The 18,850-nt window shown below is 42.0% G+C and overlaps 1 protein-coding gene across 1 annotated transcript in view; it reads right to left on the reverse strand.

The window, feature by feature from the left end:
• C1qtnf7 (C1q and TNF related 7) overlaps window positions 1–2,843 on the reverse strand; it is an 83,516-nt gene extending 80,673 nt beyond the window's left edge. The window contains exon 1 of the mRNA XM_048364568.1: window positions 2,620–2,843. Coding sequence (XP_048220525.1) covers window positions 2,620–2,641 — 22 coding nt within the window. The 5' untranslated portion in view covers window positions 2,642–2,843. The remainder of the gene's footprint in view (window positions 1–2,619) is intronic.
• Between the last annotated feature and the right edge of the window lie 16,007 nt (window positions 2,844–18,850).

The following is an 18,850-nucleotide window of genomic DNA, read 5'->3' on the forward strand; positions in this document are numbered from 1 at the left end:
TCCTTCCCTCACAGATGAAGAAAGGGATATTGGAATGGACCTGGGGATTTGAAGTCATACACTGTTTTGAGTCCCAACCCATAGCTCTGATGCACTGTGGCACATAGCTTTCCACCTCCCCCAATGTGCCTGACCACAAAATACTGTGCTATCTCTTGTGAATAACGCTTGAAGCCGCTGTGCCTTGGGAAACAGATGGCTGGAATGTCCACCTTCTTGGGTCTATGGTAACAGCCATGATTTTTAGCCTCTCGCCTCTCTGCTTGGATAGACCACTGTCATTTTTAGCTTTTTTCAGGGTAAGTGGCTCATCCTCCAAGGTCTTGTCCAAACGCAAAACTACCAAGAATTTTGCCTTTCATGATAGCAGGCTGACTGGCAGAACACGTGTTGGACTTGGGGCGGGTTCTGCACCATCAGTCTGATTTGCCCCTGTAAAGAACCTAGTCGGGAGAGTTTTGCTCAAGTGGGAGGAGGCGCAGCGTGGATCCTTGGGGCACGGCTTCCTGAGTGAGGAGGGGGGTCCCCATTTTGCGTCCCTCTGGCTGGATCTCTCTGATCCTGGCTCCTCAGATGCCCAGCAAGGACTTCACACCTGGGCCTGCAGCCCACAACCCGGGCTAAGCCTGGTTCACATCCCAAGCCGGACAGACAAAGGAGCACTCCCCTTCCCAGCGCTTCGGTAGTTAACACAGTCCTCCCTTTGTCCCTTGCAGAGGCGACCCCCGTTCTCAGCCTCCCTGGAGTGGCCTGAAGCACACGATTAGGTCACCCTGGACCCTTTCTCCTCGGCACCCTGTTTGGGACAGCCCTGTGCTCTGGTTTCCAGAAGCGCGGTCCAGGTTTCAACTCCCAAGGCCCCCGTGGCTATGTCTCCGATGAGTCAGCTGGCGTGGGGCTTCGCTAGCAACCCTAATTGCCTGTTGTGTTTGTCTTCCTCGGGGCCTTCCCGGGGCTCTGGGATTGGGCCTGGCGGGTCTGGCTTCCACGGAGCCCGCCACGGGAAGCCACGTCATGCCACACTGTGCGCCTTTCTGGGCCACACCCATCCCCTGGGGGGGCTCCGGCGCCAAGCAAGCGCAAGCCATCTCGCATGAGGTCATGGGTGGGGTCTGGAGACCCCCACCCCCCACTCCAGAAGGGTGGGGGCCCGGTTAAAGAGTCTTGGTCTGCCCTGTCCTCCTGTTGGGTAGGCCGGGGTAGATGGGAATGGAGGCGGGAAGGGAGGGCAGGGAGCCTTTGGGAAGAGAGTGCAGGGAACCGTCAGCCACAAGGTCGCCTCCCTAGCAGTTCTAGATGGGGAGAAGAAACTTAAAACCACGTCTCTTGACCACCTTGCAATGAGCGCACCGGCTGCCTTCTGGCTTTCTGAATAATAACGTCCTTCCTGTGACCTTGATCACAGAGACCACAAGCGATTAAGTGGAAAGCCACTGTAATCCCCGCTGAGGGAACCAGAGGTGCGCACAGAGGGAAATAAACATCGCAGACCCAGAGCAGTGACCAGGACAAGAAGGAAGGACCTTTGTCATCCCTTGCGCTGATCCCCATCCTCCCAGCTCCAGCTGACTTCATGGGGGATGTTTCCGTCCCCAGGAGTTGGGCAGACAGAGGTCACCTGGGTCCCAAACCACTCAGGCTCCATCAGACTCACAGTTTATTTAACCTCGGCCTGCGCACTTACACATGCGTGTGGAGGAATGCATAGGGGGGTCTGTGAAAAAAAAATCTCAGCCTGCGGGAAGAATGCTGCAGAATGTTCCCAGGGGATAGCTCGGGTTTTGCACCTGGAAGTGTGCCTTGGAAAGACAGGAACCCCGATACCAGACAGTTGCTCGGCTATCCATTCCTAACCACAGCCACTTCTCCTAAACCCAGCGCATGATAAAACAAGCAAATAGCTTCGGCTTCGGCTCCTACTTGTTTTTAAGACAACACTGAGAAATCAAAAGCGCTCCCATCAGATAACAATATTGTCAATCGATTGCCACTTGAAGTAAGAATCTTTGAGTTCAATTGTTCTTTTTTTTTTTTTTTCCTCCCTTCAGAGGAAGGATGGATGTCCAACATCCTCCTGTGAGGTTCTGAGGAAAAGTCAAATGATTTATTTACTTGGGAAAAAAATCCATAAAACAAGTCTATAATAAGTCATAGTAAATATGATTCATAGAGGTTTTAGAGCGACATTAAAATGTACATTCAGATTTTGTGCGAAGTTAGAAGAACCACAGCTTTGGAAGTTGAATTGCATACAATGGGCTAAGAAAATGTAGATATTCTGATCTTGGAAAGAAATTAGCCCATCTCTACACAGACAAAAGTGACGTTCATCAGACTGGAAACTGTAAAGACCACCCCCTCACATTTTCTAAGAGAAATAGCCTTTTTAATACAGTCAGAGATAGCTGACAAAGATTCCTGCGTCAAGAATAGAAAGTAGGAAAAAGCCCCGCGGCTGAGGTTTTCCAACCTCTGATTTATCATTTGTTGACATTCTTTCTACAAGTTCTCCCATTTCTTTACAAGTAGCTGTCCTAAGTTCTTCCAGTAAATATTTTGATGAAGTCCAAACAGGAGAGGGGAAAGAGAAGAAAACAAGAATGAAAATGATACGCTTACCTTTTCTGGGCATTGCAGACATCAAACTTTACTCCCAAACCTGAGATTTTCTTGCTTTGGTTCTCCCATGAATTTTGAAACCATTAAAAAAAATTCAAAACAGAAATATAGTTATTATTCAAAGCTGCACCAAAACAATGCAAATAATAACCTGATGAAAAATAAAGTGCTCGTCTGAGCATGAGAATCTGTTTGAAGCCTGGAGCTCATGCTGTTGAACTCAGTTTTGCAACTGTCTTTCTGAGTTTAAACAACCTCCCACTCCTACTCCAGGCACTTGCCAACTTCTATAATTTAAAGCAACTGCGATCCTTCCCATAATACTCACATTTCAAAGAGCTTAATATATACACTCGTTAGGAATGAGGAATGGGCAACTTTTTTTCCCCCCGACGAACTCCAGACAGAAGCAAAGGAAAAGCAAAACGTTCAGGTATCTGAACGGTTCTCTTTCTCTCGTCTCCATTGCTCTACCCACCATATTACTTCAAGTTGCTTTTGCCTTTTAAAGTGATACCCAACAATGAAAATGGCATCGTTTCCCTGGAAGTCATAAAAGCACTTAAGAAAGTTTGTCTTCACTTAGGAAACAAGGAGGACTCGTTGAATTGCATTGACACAGCACTTTTGTCAGCAGAATTATTTCTAGGCAGCTTGTCCTTAGTTTATCTGTTTGAAAATGTCAAATACTTGTAAAGACTTTCAGAAAATGGGGAGTACTTTAAATGACATTATGTGTATTGGTCATATTTAAGCTTATTACAAGTGGGAATGGTAAATTCTAGGAAGGACACTTATTTAGAAAATTCCGTGTAGTTCAGTAAACCTGACATTTTAGCCTGTAATCAAAATAAATCTTCTGACATTGTGGTCTGTGAATGTATTACAGTTTTTTTTTTTTTTACTACATTCTTTCCTTTGATGATTGACACTGCACACACACACGCACACACACACAAACACACAAGCATTTGCGAACTCAAATTACTGCTAACTTTTATAGAGTGTACAATTGAAAACAGTAATTTCAAAACAATTTTATAGTATATCTCTAAATAGATTTTTCTCTGTACTTGCTATATGCTCATTAATGATCAGTAATTAGTGGCTATTGTTCATGTTTAAACCAGTCAGAAGGTTTTGACAATTTTAGTTTTCATCTACTCATTATAGATGGTTAAAATGTCACAGATTCCATGGAAGTAAAGATTTGCTAGCCTTTTAAATAGCTATGCATTAAAATGCCCTAGATGAATAGAAAACATTTATTTAATAAATGAATCACTTGGTAAAGTATGGAAATATTATCCTTGCACAAACCATTAAGTGAATTTATGGTACAAAGTTATGCAAACAAATTCCAGGAAAAAAACTTGATTATTTAAAAAACTATATATATTTTTCTCCTGTATTATTTGAGTCACCAAGAGTAATGATTTTGTAATGGGTAAAGGAAAATATTCCTGATTAAAATAGTTTAAATGGGTACTGGATAAGAGAGGTAGGATCAATGGCGGGAGATAGAAGAATGAAGAGAGGAAGGGGGGAAGAATGCAGTGACAAAATTCAATGTGTATTCTACCAAATTAAGCAACGAGAAGAAAGGGGTGGGCCTGGGAGGGGTGGGGGTGGGGCAATGGTAAAAGGATGACATTGATCAAGATTTATTGCTCCTGAGGGAAGGTCTGCTTCTACCCCCAGACATCTGTAATAGACCTCTCAGACACTAAATCTATGCCATCCTACTTTATAACCAGAGATGTGTTTCTTCATTTCTTTAAACTTATTTTCCTTATTGTGAGAGATTAAATACAAAGTTGTCCAAAAAGTTATTTGCATATATATGGTACATAATACATTTACTGACAATGTATGTGTCGCTCAGTCTCAGGTATGTTTATCATGGCATTGAGCAAAGTTGCTAGTGGACACAAAAACCTTAAATGAGTGACATCATACCAATGGTGAATAAAAGAGAGGGGATTAATACCTGAGGTTGGGAGGTGGAATCTCGTGTTTTGCAGTGGTGGTGATTTTGGTAGCTGTGGCTTTGTGGGCAGGTAGAGTGCTCAGACACCTTGTAACTCAAGGAAAAGGGATGAGAAAACCAGGAGTGTGCAGACTGGCTACTGTTGTCTGCATTTCACAAGACGTTTAAAGCATGAGCTAGGCACAAGAAATAAATAGCTAGATTATAAATGGAAATTATAGAAGGTAATAGGGAGAAAGATATAGACATTCGATGGTTTGGCAAGAGCCTATCAATTTCTGGAGGGACTAAACACATCTGTACAGCTAATAATTCTATTATTCTATTCTCAAAATGTCTTTCTAAACTGAAAACAACTTCTTCCATTAGTGGGAACTGAACAGTAGGCTTGAGTGTAGTCAGATTCCCTAATACCCAGTGCCAGGGTGCCTGGCAAACAGCTGGAAGAGAATGATGGAAAAAGGAATCTCCTTTCCTTCATGCCACATCAGGGCCAAGACCCTCCTCTGTTCATCGGGGTGTGTGTGTGGGGGGGTCTTTACCAGCCATGTGGCCAGACAAAATATCAATAGCTGCTATGCTCTTTTCTTGTGTTGTTGTTTTTTTTTTGTTTTGTTTTTGTCTTTGTTTTTTGTTTTGGGTCAGTGTGGGGTTTGAACTCAAGGTGCTATTGCTGAGCTCTTTTTTTTTTTTTTTTTTTGCCAGTCCTGGGCCTTGGACTCAGGGCCTGAGCACTGTCCCTGGCTTCTTCCCGCTCAAGGCTAGCACTCTGCCACTTGAGCCACAGTGCCGCTTCTGGCCGTTTTCTGTATACGTGGTGCTGGGGAATCGAACCTAGGGCCTCGTGTATCCGAGGCAGGCACTCTTGCCGCTAGGCTATATCCCCAGCCCCTGCTGAGCTCTTTTGCTCAAGGCTAGCACTCTACCACATTGAGCCACAGCTCTACTTCCAGTTTGGGGATGGTTAATTGGAGATAAGTGTCTGCTTGGGCTGGCTTTGAACCACGGTCCTCAGGTCTCAGCCTTCTGAGTAGCTGGGATTATAGGCTAACTTATCATTTTGCTTCTGCTATCCTATGACTGTTTACCATGTATACAGTGTGTAGGTGTGTGAGTATGTATGTGTATGTATATGGAAGTGAGGCAGGAACAGAGACAGAGATACACATGCTGAAAGATGACTTCTCTGTTATCTTCACAGGTGACTTCCATTTTAGCTCCTAAGTTAGTTCACATGCAGACCTATGACAAGAAATTCACAGATCTTGGAGACTCTGGCGATGAGTTGAGTCCCGGTGATTGACAGAATTAAGCAAGTTTCCTCTGGGAGACAGGATGATGTGCTCTGTGTTTGGAAAGAAGGAATGAAGTAGACCCTTGGTGGTCAGAAGGCAGGCTTCATATTTGTCTGCATTTCCTAGGCCATCTTGCAGGATGTTGACTTTAAGATGGATTGCTGGCCCAAAGGGATATGAGTAGGGATAATGGAGCTATTTCTGGGCCAAGGTAGTTAAGATCTGATGTGCCTCCTTCACATTCCTTCTTTCTCTTCTATCATCAGGATGGCAGGAAGCAAATCACTTAGAGAAAGTGTAGAAGGAACCCCGAACCCTGAAGCATTTCTTAGCTACTGGCTACCCAGGAGATGAAAGTCATCCGATCTACATCGGACTTTGTTGAGTAGCATAGAAGCTGACATTGTAATTCTTTGCTGGGTTTGGGGAATACATGTGTCAGAGTTAGCTTGTGACAATTGCATTTTTCTAGTAAAATCACCTTATTCTACTGTGAGGACAGAAAAGCTATGCATACCTAATGTATACAACTTGATGGGCTTGGATGGCACATAGCTGTGAAGTCAACATATTCTATGACATAACTAGGCCCTCTCCTCCAAAATGTTTCCTGTCTGTATGTCTGCCTATCTATTATTTTCTAATGAGAATACTTAATGTACAATCTATATTCTTAGCAAAAATAATTGCTTTTGAGGGAGGGTCTTGAAATGTAGAGGTCCTGTACCTTAGCATTCTGAGTGCTGGAATCACAGGCATATTCCTGCAACCATGCTGAATATTTAGCAGATTGTTAAGTATATAGTACCATTTAATGAAGATACTATGTTGTACACTAGACCTATAGGACCTGTTCATCTCATGTAATGAAACTTTGTTACCTTTGATAGCTATTTTTATATTAACTATAGATCTCTATTTCTTGTTTGTGTGAAGAAAATCCAGCTAAGTGCTAGTTTGTACACTTAAGCTTAAAATTCAGTGTTTATGAAGGGGCCGAGTGAATGAAAAAGTATAGAAAGAAAGATAGAGGAATACAAACAAGACAAAAGATACTCCTGACCTTAAAAAAAAGTCTATCTGAATTAGGAAAAATCCTTCAGGGTTCGTGTCAAATTTCTTTTTTTTTTTTTTTTTTTTTTTTTTTGCCAGTCCTGGGCCTTGGACTCAGGGCCTGAGCACTGTCCCTGGCTTCTTCCCGCTCAAGGCTAGCACTCTGCCACTTGAGCCACAGCGCCGCTTCTGGCCGTTTTCTGTATATGTGGTGCTGGGGAATCGAACCTAGGGCCTCGTGTATCCGAGGCAGGCACTCTTGCCACTAGGCTATATCCCCAGCCCCTCGTGTCAAATTTCATAAGCAACTTTCAAAGCAAAGGATAAAGGAACTAATAAATTCTAAGTCATCAGTTACATATTCTCCTTAGCATTTAATTATCATAAGCTCCACTTGCCCAACCTTTGGTTTTACCAATGAAGGCTGTTCAGTCACAGAGTGAATGTCCCATTAATACTAATTGAGAGGTGATTCCTAAGGGTCTCCCCCTTGACTTAGTCCGTGTAGACCAGCTGGCTTTAGACTACTCTGAACAGGGGAACGAAGGCTCTAGTTGCATACATTTTTATTTCTACCTCAGGTATTTAGAAGGTCTACACTAGGAAGTTAGCTTCCTTTACTCTACACCCCCACCCTTTTCATAAATGGCCAGACTCTTCTGCCAGTTTGAGGTGACAGTGACAATAGTGAACTCATCCCATTAACGTTGTTGACTAAGCACCTTTTAAATGCCTGATGTATTTCAATTCATTTAGTTTCTCAAAAATCCTGCAAGCAGATTCTCTTAACATTCTCCTCCTTTTCCAATCAGAGGACCTGAAGCACGGGGAGAGGCTAAGTGACTGAACTTATGACAAAAGCCAGCAAGATATCTGATCTAGGAGGCCTCAGTCCAGCAATTTTAGCTCTTAAGTGCCGAGGAAATCTCATCTCTAGACCAAATGAGAAGAATATTCTCAAATCATGTATTTTCCTTCTCACTGATTGCTGGAAGGATGTCTAAGATAAATGCAGATTGCTTCTGGAAGATATTCTGAATGAACAGCAGGTTGTTATTCTTGGAAAGCATCACTTCCTTATCTGAATATAATTATAACGTTCAAGCATTCTTCATATATTAAACTTCCTGCGTTCAGGGCTAAGTTCCCTTTCTTTTCCTTTGCTTGCACAATGCAGCCAAGTTTCATACTGTATCGTGAAACCCAGGTGGCTTCATCTGGATTTTATAACAAAGCCTTTACTGAGTTCTGGCAAACATGAAAGCCAACAAAGAAGAGGCCAAAGAAGAAGCAAGACCTACTAAGAAACTCCATCATCCTTCAGAAAGATAGAGGCAATGTTTGGAGATTAGAAATGAATTGAAATGAACTTTGAAGTATTGAGGAAATCGGAACCCCCCACCATTAAAATGAAGCCACTCAAGAAAAATAAACAAACAAAAGTTTGGTACCTTAGGCAGCCCTATTAGGAGGCAGTGAAACTTGTATGAGATTGGGGTTGTGGGACCCTTTTTATGAGTTGATTGTCTCAGGTATTTTGTCATAGTAAGATGATGCTGACTGATACATTGAGAAAATAGAAAGGCCCATTTTAAGTTTATGGGTCATTAGGGTTGCAAATCAGCTTATTGCTGATAGTCTACACTAGTGGAAGAGACCAGAAGACATCTAATGGAGACGATAGTGTCATAGAAAGAAGACTGAAAGAAGACTTGAATGTGTTTTAATTCATTTTATACATGGTCAACTGCACTGCATTGGCAGATACCTGTACCACAGCTGCTGAGCTTTTCCCAGGGAAAAGGAGACATAACTTCATCAGAAATTAGCATTATTCTTTCAGCATCAACAAATACTTCTGCTTTATTTTCCACATAGAAGAACTATTCAAATAGCCAAGGCAGCTTTCAGCCTTCTACTCTCCCTTCCAACTCCATCTTCCTTTCTTTAAGTTCAATGATTATGTTTTTTTTTTTTGTTTTTACATCTGTGCTTTATGCAATGTGATTTTGATTAAGTTACCAACATGGTTGGCACTCCTCCAGTAAGCCAACATCTAATTGTGGGCTAGGTAACTCACGAACAGTGTGATGAGATGACCAAGGAATCCCCAGTCTGCATTGTAGTCTTGTCTCTGTCATTAGCCTTGGGGAGTGACGGCCCCGTCCTTCATCTCTAAATGTCACAGTCTTCAGAGACACCAGGTCTCTGCCTAGGATCTCTCTGCAAGATCTTCTTTTTGGAATCAGTTACTTTCCATTGTGAATGAACAGGAACAACCCAGTATCTCCCTCGGCATGATTCTTCTCTGGCTATCACTGTCTTTCAGTGAATTCCTTTCAGGTTTAATATTCCCGGAGCAGAGCTATTTTCCTTCTGATCCATTCTTCCTGAGTGGCTTAGTTTTGTCATTAGTGTCAGCTCTCCCAAGGGCTTAGGATTTTTTTTTTTTTTTTTTTTTTTTTTTTTTGGCCAGTCCTGGGCCTTGGACTCAGGGCCTGAGCACTGTCCCTGGCTTCTTCCCGCTCAAGGCTAGCACTCTGCCACTTGAGCCACAGCGCCGCTTCTGGCCGTTTTCTGTATATGTGGTGCTGGGGAATCGAACCTAGGGCCTCGTGTATCCGAGGCAGGCACTCTTGCCACTAGGCTATATCCCCAGCCCCGGGCTTAGGATTTTAAACACATGTTATTAGTTTTATTTCTTCTTCTTTATCTAAATATCCCATCATCAAATTCTGAATGTCTTTTCTTTATCATCTCTTTAAACCTAGCATCCTAGGGCATTTCTAAGTATTACAATTTGTGTTATCTCAGCTGTTTCCCTGGAGAATTGTCTGTGAAACCATACTTTCAAATGTTTTACCAAAAGGGACATACGGTAAAACACAGTTGAACGATGGTAATTATATATAGGACTCTCCAAGATTCAATAAATGATTCCTATCTTTCGTCTCCTCTCAAATCTAATAAACCAAATCAATCTAATAAAGCTTAATGGCTAAATACAGTAAACATGTTCATTCTCATCAATCTAAGGGTTGCTTGGGCAGCTGTGTTTGGTCTTGTCTGTGCTAGGCTAGGCAGTTCTGTCTTCACTCACAGTCTGTGTTTTCTGGCCATTGTTGTATCTCCAGTGTTAATGGATAAGCAACTGGCTCTGCTGAACACATCTTATCCCCCACCAGAGCTATGCGTACATGAAGACAGGCCATTCCAAGATTTGAAGAGAAGAGGTAGAAATACACAAGTGCAAGTTCCATGCTTAAGCCCATGGTCAGTGGGAAAGGATCTACTAAAAATGTGATGTCTTTGTGTGTGTGTGTGTGTGTGTGTGTGTGTTTATAACACAATACCTAAGTCAAGGTACGAGGTTTACTTGGATCATGATCTTGGTGGTTGGAGGTCCATAAAGCATGGCATCATAAAGCATGGATATATTGCAACTAGAGGAAAAATCAAGACCGAACAGGTGAAGGAGACGGTCAAGCGTGTGGCATGTATTTATTTTATAATGAGTGAGCACTAATGAGGGCTCGGCAGAACCCTATCCTAATGGTGTTATCTTTTGTAATATGTTCTCTTTGACTAGACCCCTTCCTTTCAGAGTTCCTCTAGCTGAAAAATGCGAGCACACTGGGACAAAGCTCTCAGCACACAAACACATGAGGGAATGTGCACAAACCACAACATATGGACACAAGAAGTTTTGAGAAATGGGCACCATGGATTTATTCCATCTTCTGTCGGGAGGCAAATTATACCATGTTTTTCAGGGAAGCGTGTGATTAAAGAATACTTATTTTGAGAGATGTATTATGATACAAATATTGTGCAAAGCACATTTGGGAAGAGTCAGTTCTCAGTTACTAGTATGTGAGGGGACAGAGAGCATTCTTCCTCCTTGGCTCCTGTCTCATCTTCAGCTCCTACAGAAGAGGCAGGCTGGACATGGTGGTAAACACCTGCCATCTTACTATTCAGAAAGCAGAGGCTGGAAGGACCCATAGCTCAGGTAAAAAGTTAGGTGACTTTATGCCAACAAATAAAGTGGGCTTCATGGCACATACTTGTACTTCCAGTTACATGGAGATAAAGGTGGGAGGGTCATGATCTGAGGCTGGATCCAGGCATAAACAGGAGATTTTACCTTAAAAAACGCAAAACCCAGGGGCTGAGGATATGGCCTAGTGGCAAGAGTGCTTGCCTCGTATACATGAGGCCCTGGGTTCAATTCCCCAGCACCACATATACAGAAAACAGCCAGAAGTGGCGTTGTGACTCAAGTGGCAGAGTGCTAGCCTTGAGCAAAAAGAAGCCAGAGACAGTGCTCAGACCCTGAGTCCAAGCCCCAGGACTGGCCAAAACAAAAACAAAAACAAAACCCAAAGCAGGGCTGGGATGTAGTTCAGTGGCAAAGTGCTTGCCTAGCAAGTGTGACATCAAGAAAAGACAAAAACAAAACAAAACAAAAATAACCAAAGGTCTGGGAATGTGGCTCGAAAGATGGGGATTCTAGCAAGTAAAGGCCTTGAATTCAAAGTATAGAAAAAACCAGAAAGGAAAACTGGAAGAAAAAGAAAACACTACAGCTTTCCCTTCTCATAGTTTTCCTTTCTTTTTCTAGTTTTCCTCCAACAGAGGAGATATAGTTTGCTTAATCCAAGACTGAAATGCACAGGGCCCTATTCCTGAGTAAGTAGGACCACAACCTTGAAAGTTTGGTTCTGTGGCTGAATTCTTTGCCACTTCTCTAGTAGACCAGGGAAGAGACAATTTTCCTGCTTACCTTTTTCCTTCTTGTTCCCAGGAAAGGTGTATTTTCAGTGTCCTACTTTCCCCTGCAAATATAGGTAAATCACACCCCTATGGAGTGGGTCCCTCTTTCTTTTCCTGTTTTAGATTTCCTTTTGTTGATGTACAGTGTTGATCAAGAAAGCAGAATCTGCACTTGTTTTACAGACTTGGTAGTGGAGGGCTGGAAAAGCTCTGCTTCACTGTCAAACCATAAACACTGTGCCTCAACACTATTCGCAGAGATTCCCTCCACTTCCCAAGCATGGCAGGGTCTTGATGGACACTCTTCTCAGTTATTAATAAAAGCATGATTTTGATTCCACTCTTGGCTACTAATTCCTGCTTGCATAGCTCTCTTGGCAGGGGACAGTCAATCCTTTCAAGCTATAGCTGTTTATCACACGCAGAGGGTGTTTATCACTTTCTGCTTGATGGCATACTTCTTCATGCATGTGTCTTTTTCTTCTGCAACATGGTATCATTTCTGAAAAGCTGTGCCACGTCTCGAACAACTTTGTAGCTTTCAAATAGCCATGTAATTTCTTGCATGTACTTACTGACTTAAAACATTGCCAAAGGAAGTAAGGGTGGACCATTCAAAAGTTTATTTCTGGCATTTATATATAATATGTATATATATATATATATATACACATACACACATAAACACACACATATGTAATCAGACTTAAGCAAATTAAGGTAAGTGTGCTTGTTTTTTATCCATTTTCAGTCAATAAATGCTACTCGGGACACAATGTTAGTGTATAATAAATATTGTAAAGAACAGAGATAGGAATGGGAAACAGAAATGATTACATTCTGATGATAATTCCTTGCCAGAATGAAAGAGGAAATGGGAAGAAAGTCAAGAAAACATTTTGCTTGGAATTGGTCTCAGGGATGGTCAGAATCTTTGGCTCGACAGTTATTTTGCCTTCCTGTATAAACTTATTCCTGATGACCATGTATGAATCTCTCAGTTCACAAAGGGTCAAAAGAAAATGTTATACAAACCCGTGGAAGGATAAATCTTCAAAAATTGTTTTAGAATTTGCCAAAACTTGACATAATATATTTTCATTGATAATAGTGGCTCTTTAAGTTTACATCATACTTTATGGTGTTAGTTCCATTCTTCAGATCAAACTATTAGGCTCTACTTGGAAGAAAAGCTAATAGTCCAATAATATGAAGCATATAGTAGTGTATACTTTTGGATATTATCAAAATTTATAGTAATTGTAGCATGAATGTGATGAGGTATGCTTGGATAACTCCTCTTGTTTTTAAATGTTAGCAAAGGATTTATTTTAGCATAACAGGAGAGATATTTTTAAGCAAGGGGAGAGAGGTAGAGAGGGAGAGAGATGTAGATGGGGGAGAGGGAGGGAGAGAGAGATGGAGCAAAGGAGAGAGAATAGAGAGGGAAGAGCAGAAACAGAGAGAGGGGGAGGAGAGAGGGAGAGTGGGGGAGAAAGAGAAAGAGAGAGAGAGAGAGAATTATTTCTCTAAAGAGGAATTGGGCAACTTTTAATCTTCAGTTGAGGAAGACTAGGGAGATGTAAGAAAAGACATGGCAGGCTGCTATGGCTGGAGCAGGCCCGGGTTGCCCTCCCAGGGTCTGTGTTGGAAGCTTGGTTTCTGAGGTGATGGCATTGGGAGGTTGTGGAGACTGTAAGGAGGTAGGGCTTGTTAGGTCATTGGGTGCTTGTGCTTTATTTTATTTTAGTGTCGGTTGTAGGGCTTGAACTCAGGGTCTGGGGTCTTGTCCCCGAGCTGTCCAAGGCTAGTGTTCTACTCTTTTGAAACATAGCACTACTTCCCATGTTATTGTGGCTAATTGGAGATGAGAGTCTTGGGGACTTTCCTGCTTGGGGCTGACTTCGAGATCCACCCCATCCTCAGGTTTCGGGACTCCTGAGTAGCTAGGTTTACAGACATAAGCCACCCAGTGCCTCGTTTGGGGGCATGATCTTGATAGGCGTGAAGGTAGTTCCTGTGCCTGTCCTTGCTAGTTCTGAAGAGGAGATGCTTAGTAAGGGAGAGAACTTGGCTCCTGCCTCTTGTCTTCCTCCCTGCCTCAGTATGTGACTCATGTTCACACACCAATTCTACCATCATCGGTGAGATCCTCTTCGTAGCCAAGCTGATGCTGGTGCCAGCTTCAATCTCCAGAACTATGAGCTAAAGAATTTTCTTTTCCCATACACTAGTTTTTCTCAGCTATTTTTATCATGGCAATGGAAAGCAGACCTATAGACACGCTCCCCAGCAACATTTGTCATTCTAGGGCTGACATGGACAGAATAATATGATCTCTCACTAACCCTTGATGGGAGGGTGTTTGGAGATGACATCTTTTCAAGGTAATTAATTTACATGAGGCTATAAGGATGAGTCTATGATAGGATTACCGTCTTCATAAGAAGACACACTAGAAATCTGGCTTCCTCTTTTTAGGCTCACGAGGACACAGACATCTGCACCTCAGGATAAAAGCCACCATCGGGGAGCACAACCAGCACTCGGACATTGGGCTCTTCATCTTCTAGAACAGTGAAAATTGAATTCCTTTTGTTCATGTCACTTGGTTGATTGTATTTTGTTAGGGAACCCAGTAGACTAATAAAAAAGGAGGCAACAGAAGACACGGTAAGAAAGGAAATGTACACATTACCCGACTCATGTAGTTGGAATCCCTCTGTACATCACCTTTATAATAACATAAAGTAAGTTAATTAAAACATGTAAATACAAAAAAATATGTAATTCCACCAGGGCATTAAATGTAAAGCAGGACTCTTCTACACTGGAAATATGGAAGCTCTATCATGGAGTTGCTTTTTACTTTTGACTCTAGGTGTACTCCCTGGGAATGTTAAAAAGTATCTTAAGTGTTAATTTTATTAGGAAAAATGCAAATAAAAATATGATAGGTAATACTGCAGTCTTCTTAATATGGCTATTATGTAAAGACTGATAATATCAAGAGTTGATAGGTGTATGGAACAAGTAAAACTCCTTTTTTAATTTAATTTTTATTATCTGTAAGTAGTTATGTCACCCTTTCAACATTTATGCCCCACTTCAAGTCTACCCCTTTCCTTACTTTCTCTAGTTTTGTGGTGTATACAATGAATTTTTGACTGCATTCTTTCCTCTGTATCCCCCTTCATTCATCTACCCTTCTTCCCCTTGGCCCTACCCCATTCTCTTGGATGTACCCATGTCCTAGTACTTATTTTGTTGGGCTCTGACCTAGTCTTTCTAAAAAAGTTCTACTACTTGAGCTCTCCATAGAATAAATTATGCTTCCACTAACTCATTTGTAACCACTTGCATTCCACCCAACATGTTTACTTATAGGTTTATAGGCACATTCTATCTACCACAAATGAGGGAAACCATGCAACCATTGTTTCTCTAGGACTGGTTTACTTCACTTAACATAATTTTTCCAAGTCCTTTCATTTCCTTATGAATAGTACAATATCATTCTTTCTGATGAATGAATAAAATCCTTTGGTGTGTATATGCAACATTTACTTGATCCATTTGTCCATTGAGGGGCATCTGGGCTGATTCCACACCTTGTCTATGGTGAATAGTGCTGCACTGAACATGGTTGTGTTGGTGGCTTTACAGTAACTTTGTGTTTTATTTGATAAATGCTCAGAAATGGAACTGCTGGGTCATAGGTAGTTCATTGGGTAGTTCTATATAGTTTTTTGAGGAACCTCCATACTTCTTTCCAGAGTGGTTAAACAAGCTTACATTCCCACTAAAAATGTATTAGAGTTCCCTTTTGGCCATATCCATGCCAGCATTTGTTATTGTTTGTTTTCTTGATAATGGCTATTCTAACTGGGGTGAGGTAGAATCTCAGTGTTCTGTTAAGTGGAAACTCATTTGTACAAGTACTTTAAAATAATTTTTAAACAAGAAAAAAGAAAGAAAGAAAAACACCTTAAATTGTTTTCTTCAATTATTTGGTAATTTTAATTTTTCCTTTCAGCTTGCATAACCATTTCAAAGCAGCGAATTTGACAATATTTGAATGCCATGCCTTTCACACATGGCTTTTGGTGTTTTTAGTTCTAGAACAAATGTATTTCCGATAAATGTTAAAATTCCTGACATGGACTGCAATTTGGTCATTTTTAAAAATTATTACCTGTAGGTGGGTCCTATTTTATATATTTATTTTGATTTGTTTCTTTATCCATGAGCAAACTATAAAAACTAAAAAATCTAGAACTTGGTTGGCTCCAGCCACTCTGTCCTTAAAACTTTTTTCCTGGCTCACCTTTAGCCTCTCTTCATTAAACCTTCCATGGTCCTGAACTTAAATGCCACGTAACAGTAAAAGTCTAGCCTAGAAGTAACTGAACACCAACTTCAGTGACTATTGGTCATTAAATTATCTCAGCTCTGCACTGCCAACATAACTCAGAGGGTGGAGACTGGCATCTGGTGGCCAGCTGCTCAGGCTCCACTGTTAAGAAATGAATATAAAAGCCTTCCAGATGAAATAAAGTAGGCAGGTGGCATCATTTAACTTGATGGCTTGACTCACCAGGCTTCAGAAACCGGGTCCTCCCCAAGGGTTTCCCATGTGAGTTCTTAAAACACAGATGAAGAAGAAGGTGGCTGATAGTAGACTGAGGGAAGTGGTCCAATGTCTTCAGCAGGGTGTGGGTCCTTGGGGGGGGGGGTGCACACAGTTACCACTCCCATTTGTCCTCCAGGCATGAGGTGGGAATGTGCAGAACTTTGGCAAACCAAGTCCTCCAGGCCACTGTTTCTTGGCTCAGTCTGCTGCCACCAACTTTCCTAGTTTTTGCTCAGTGATGAGATCTGGCTGTCTACCCAGCCCTGTGGGCTGAGAGCTGAGCCTGGGGCTACCAGACCTGAGGATTATTTCCAAGTGATATTTGCCAGGTGTTTTGTCCTTCTTTTTCTGAGTTCCCCTTACATTTCCCTGCTGTTTTCAGGGCAAAATCTTGAACCAGAGTCAGAGTTATTCTACTCCAATCAAGTTTTTCCAAAATGCATGCTCAGTGCCAGCACCTGGTATTCCCAGTGATAGTGGCTGAAGCCAGGTCTAGAACCCATGCTTCTTACCTTCAGCAACATCCAGGTTTCCCCTGGGGTGTCAGTGAAGCTTTTCAAAAGAAAGGCTGGTAATCAGAGTATCTTCCTTAAAATGATCTAAAAGCCATCTGTTCAGATACACTCCAATAAATTGCAAGCTCAAGCTCTTGATCAGTCATAGTCACTCTGTAATGCCAGCTCCTGGAGGGCCCAGCTGCCGTTTGATTGTTGACATGCCACTCCAGTGAAGACAGCACTAGCTGGTCTTGTTCACCAATGAACGAACTTGTCATGCAGCAGCCTTAGTGAGCAAATTAATGTGTCATTCTATCACTCTCTTATGCTTCAGTAAAATTGAACCTCTTGGCATAGGTTGTTTTTCTAATAATCGACAGAAGCTGGCTTCTTCATGTGTACAAGTGTTATTTGGAGGAGGAAGAGAGGAAGGAGACATGCTTGACTTTTAATCAGCAGTCTGGGCTCCAATAACAATGATTCTATCCACTTGCCACATTACCTTGTGCAGGACTGTGAGGTGGAGTCTCAACTCCTCCATCTTCAGAAGGAAGTATATATACATATACGCCATACCTAAGCCATTTACATAATATAGTGAGACACAGTATGTGGACAATGAATGTTTGTAGGCTTCTTGGCCCATACATTTTAAGAATTGACAGTGTGAATAAATTTCTGATTTTACACCTTGTAAGGCAGCGCTTAATGGGAAAAGATCGGCATGGCAGACAGAATTCACAGGTGCACTTCTGCATTTGCAAAGATGCCCCACCTTATCCCAGGAGCTTGTGAATGTGGCAAGCTGTAACACTAATGATGTCTCATTATGTGATACAGTTGACCTGCTCTGGGGAAGGCATGGGTAGGTCCTACAAATCAAGGGCTGCATCCAGCAGCAGAGGATGTAGTATAACGTCAAGGGATTTGACACATATGCACTGTGGTTTTGCAACGAAGGAGGCCATGTGGGAAAGGAATGTAGATAGCCTCCAAAAGCCAAGAGTGAGAAAAATCATAGCTGCAAAGAAGAAAAGGCCTCATTCCCACAATGCCAATGGGGAAAAAAAGCTTCCAACCACTTCAGTGAACTTGAAGTTTTCCTTCTTCAAGGTGTTCAGACAAGAGCACAGTGTGGCTATTGTGTACATTGGTTTCATACTGATAGGACTGAATTTAGAATCTCACCACCTCCTGCCCCAGTTCTCATCTACACCCAATTCTGAGCTATAAGACTATGAACTATTTTTTTTTTTTTTTTGGCCAGTCGTGGGCCTTGGACTCAGGGGCCTGAGCACTGTCCCTGGCTTCTTTTTTTTTTTTTTTTTTTCTCAAGGCTAGCACTCTCCCACTTGAGCCACAGCACCACTTCTGGCCATTTTCTATATATGTGGTGCTGGGGAATTGAACCCAGGGCTTCATGTATACAAGGCAAGCACTCTTGCCGCTAGGCCATATTCCCAGCCCTATGAACTAATAAAGAAGTGTGATTTGTGTGCATTTGTGGTAATTTGCTACACAGATAGTAGAACTGAATAAACCTAAGGCTGACTCAGTAAGTCTAGGAGGAGCTGAGGTTCTACATTTCAAACAAGCTCTAAAATGATGCCTTTGCTGTGAATAAGCGATTTAAATTTTGAATAGCAAAATAAAACAATGCATAGCAATGAAATTGGTTGTATGGCTTGTAAAAATGTCTAAGTTCCATATGTTAAAGGTGTGGCTGTTGGGGAAATGGTGAATCTGTAGGAGATGGACCAACTGAGAGACTCTAAGGCCATTGGGTGAATGTCCTTGTGGGACCTTCATCTCTTTGTCTTCCAGTATTGTTTCCTAAATCATGACGTGAGCAGTTTGTTTGGTCAGATGTTCCTCTTTCCCTGATGATCTTGCCATAGTCCCCAAACCATGAGGCCACCCGATCTTGGACTAGAGCTTCCAAAACCAGAAGTCAAAATAAATCTTTCCTTTTTTAAAAAGCAGTTGC

The sequence above is a fragment of the Perognathus longimembris genome, chromosome 16 (genome assembly GCF_023159225.1).
Source record: "Perognathus longimembris pacificus isolate PPM17 chromosome 16, ASM2315922v1, whole genome shotgun sequence".
Lineage (NCBI taxonomy): Eukaryota > Metazoa > Chordata > Mammalia > Rodentia > Heteromyidae > Perognathus > Perognathus longimembris.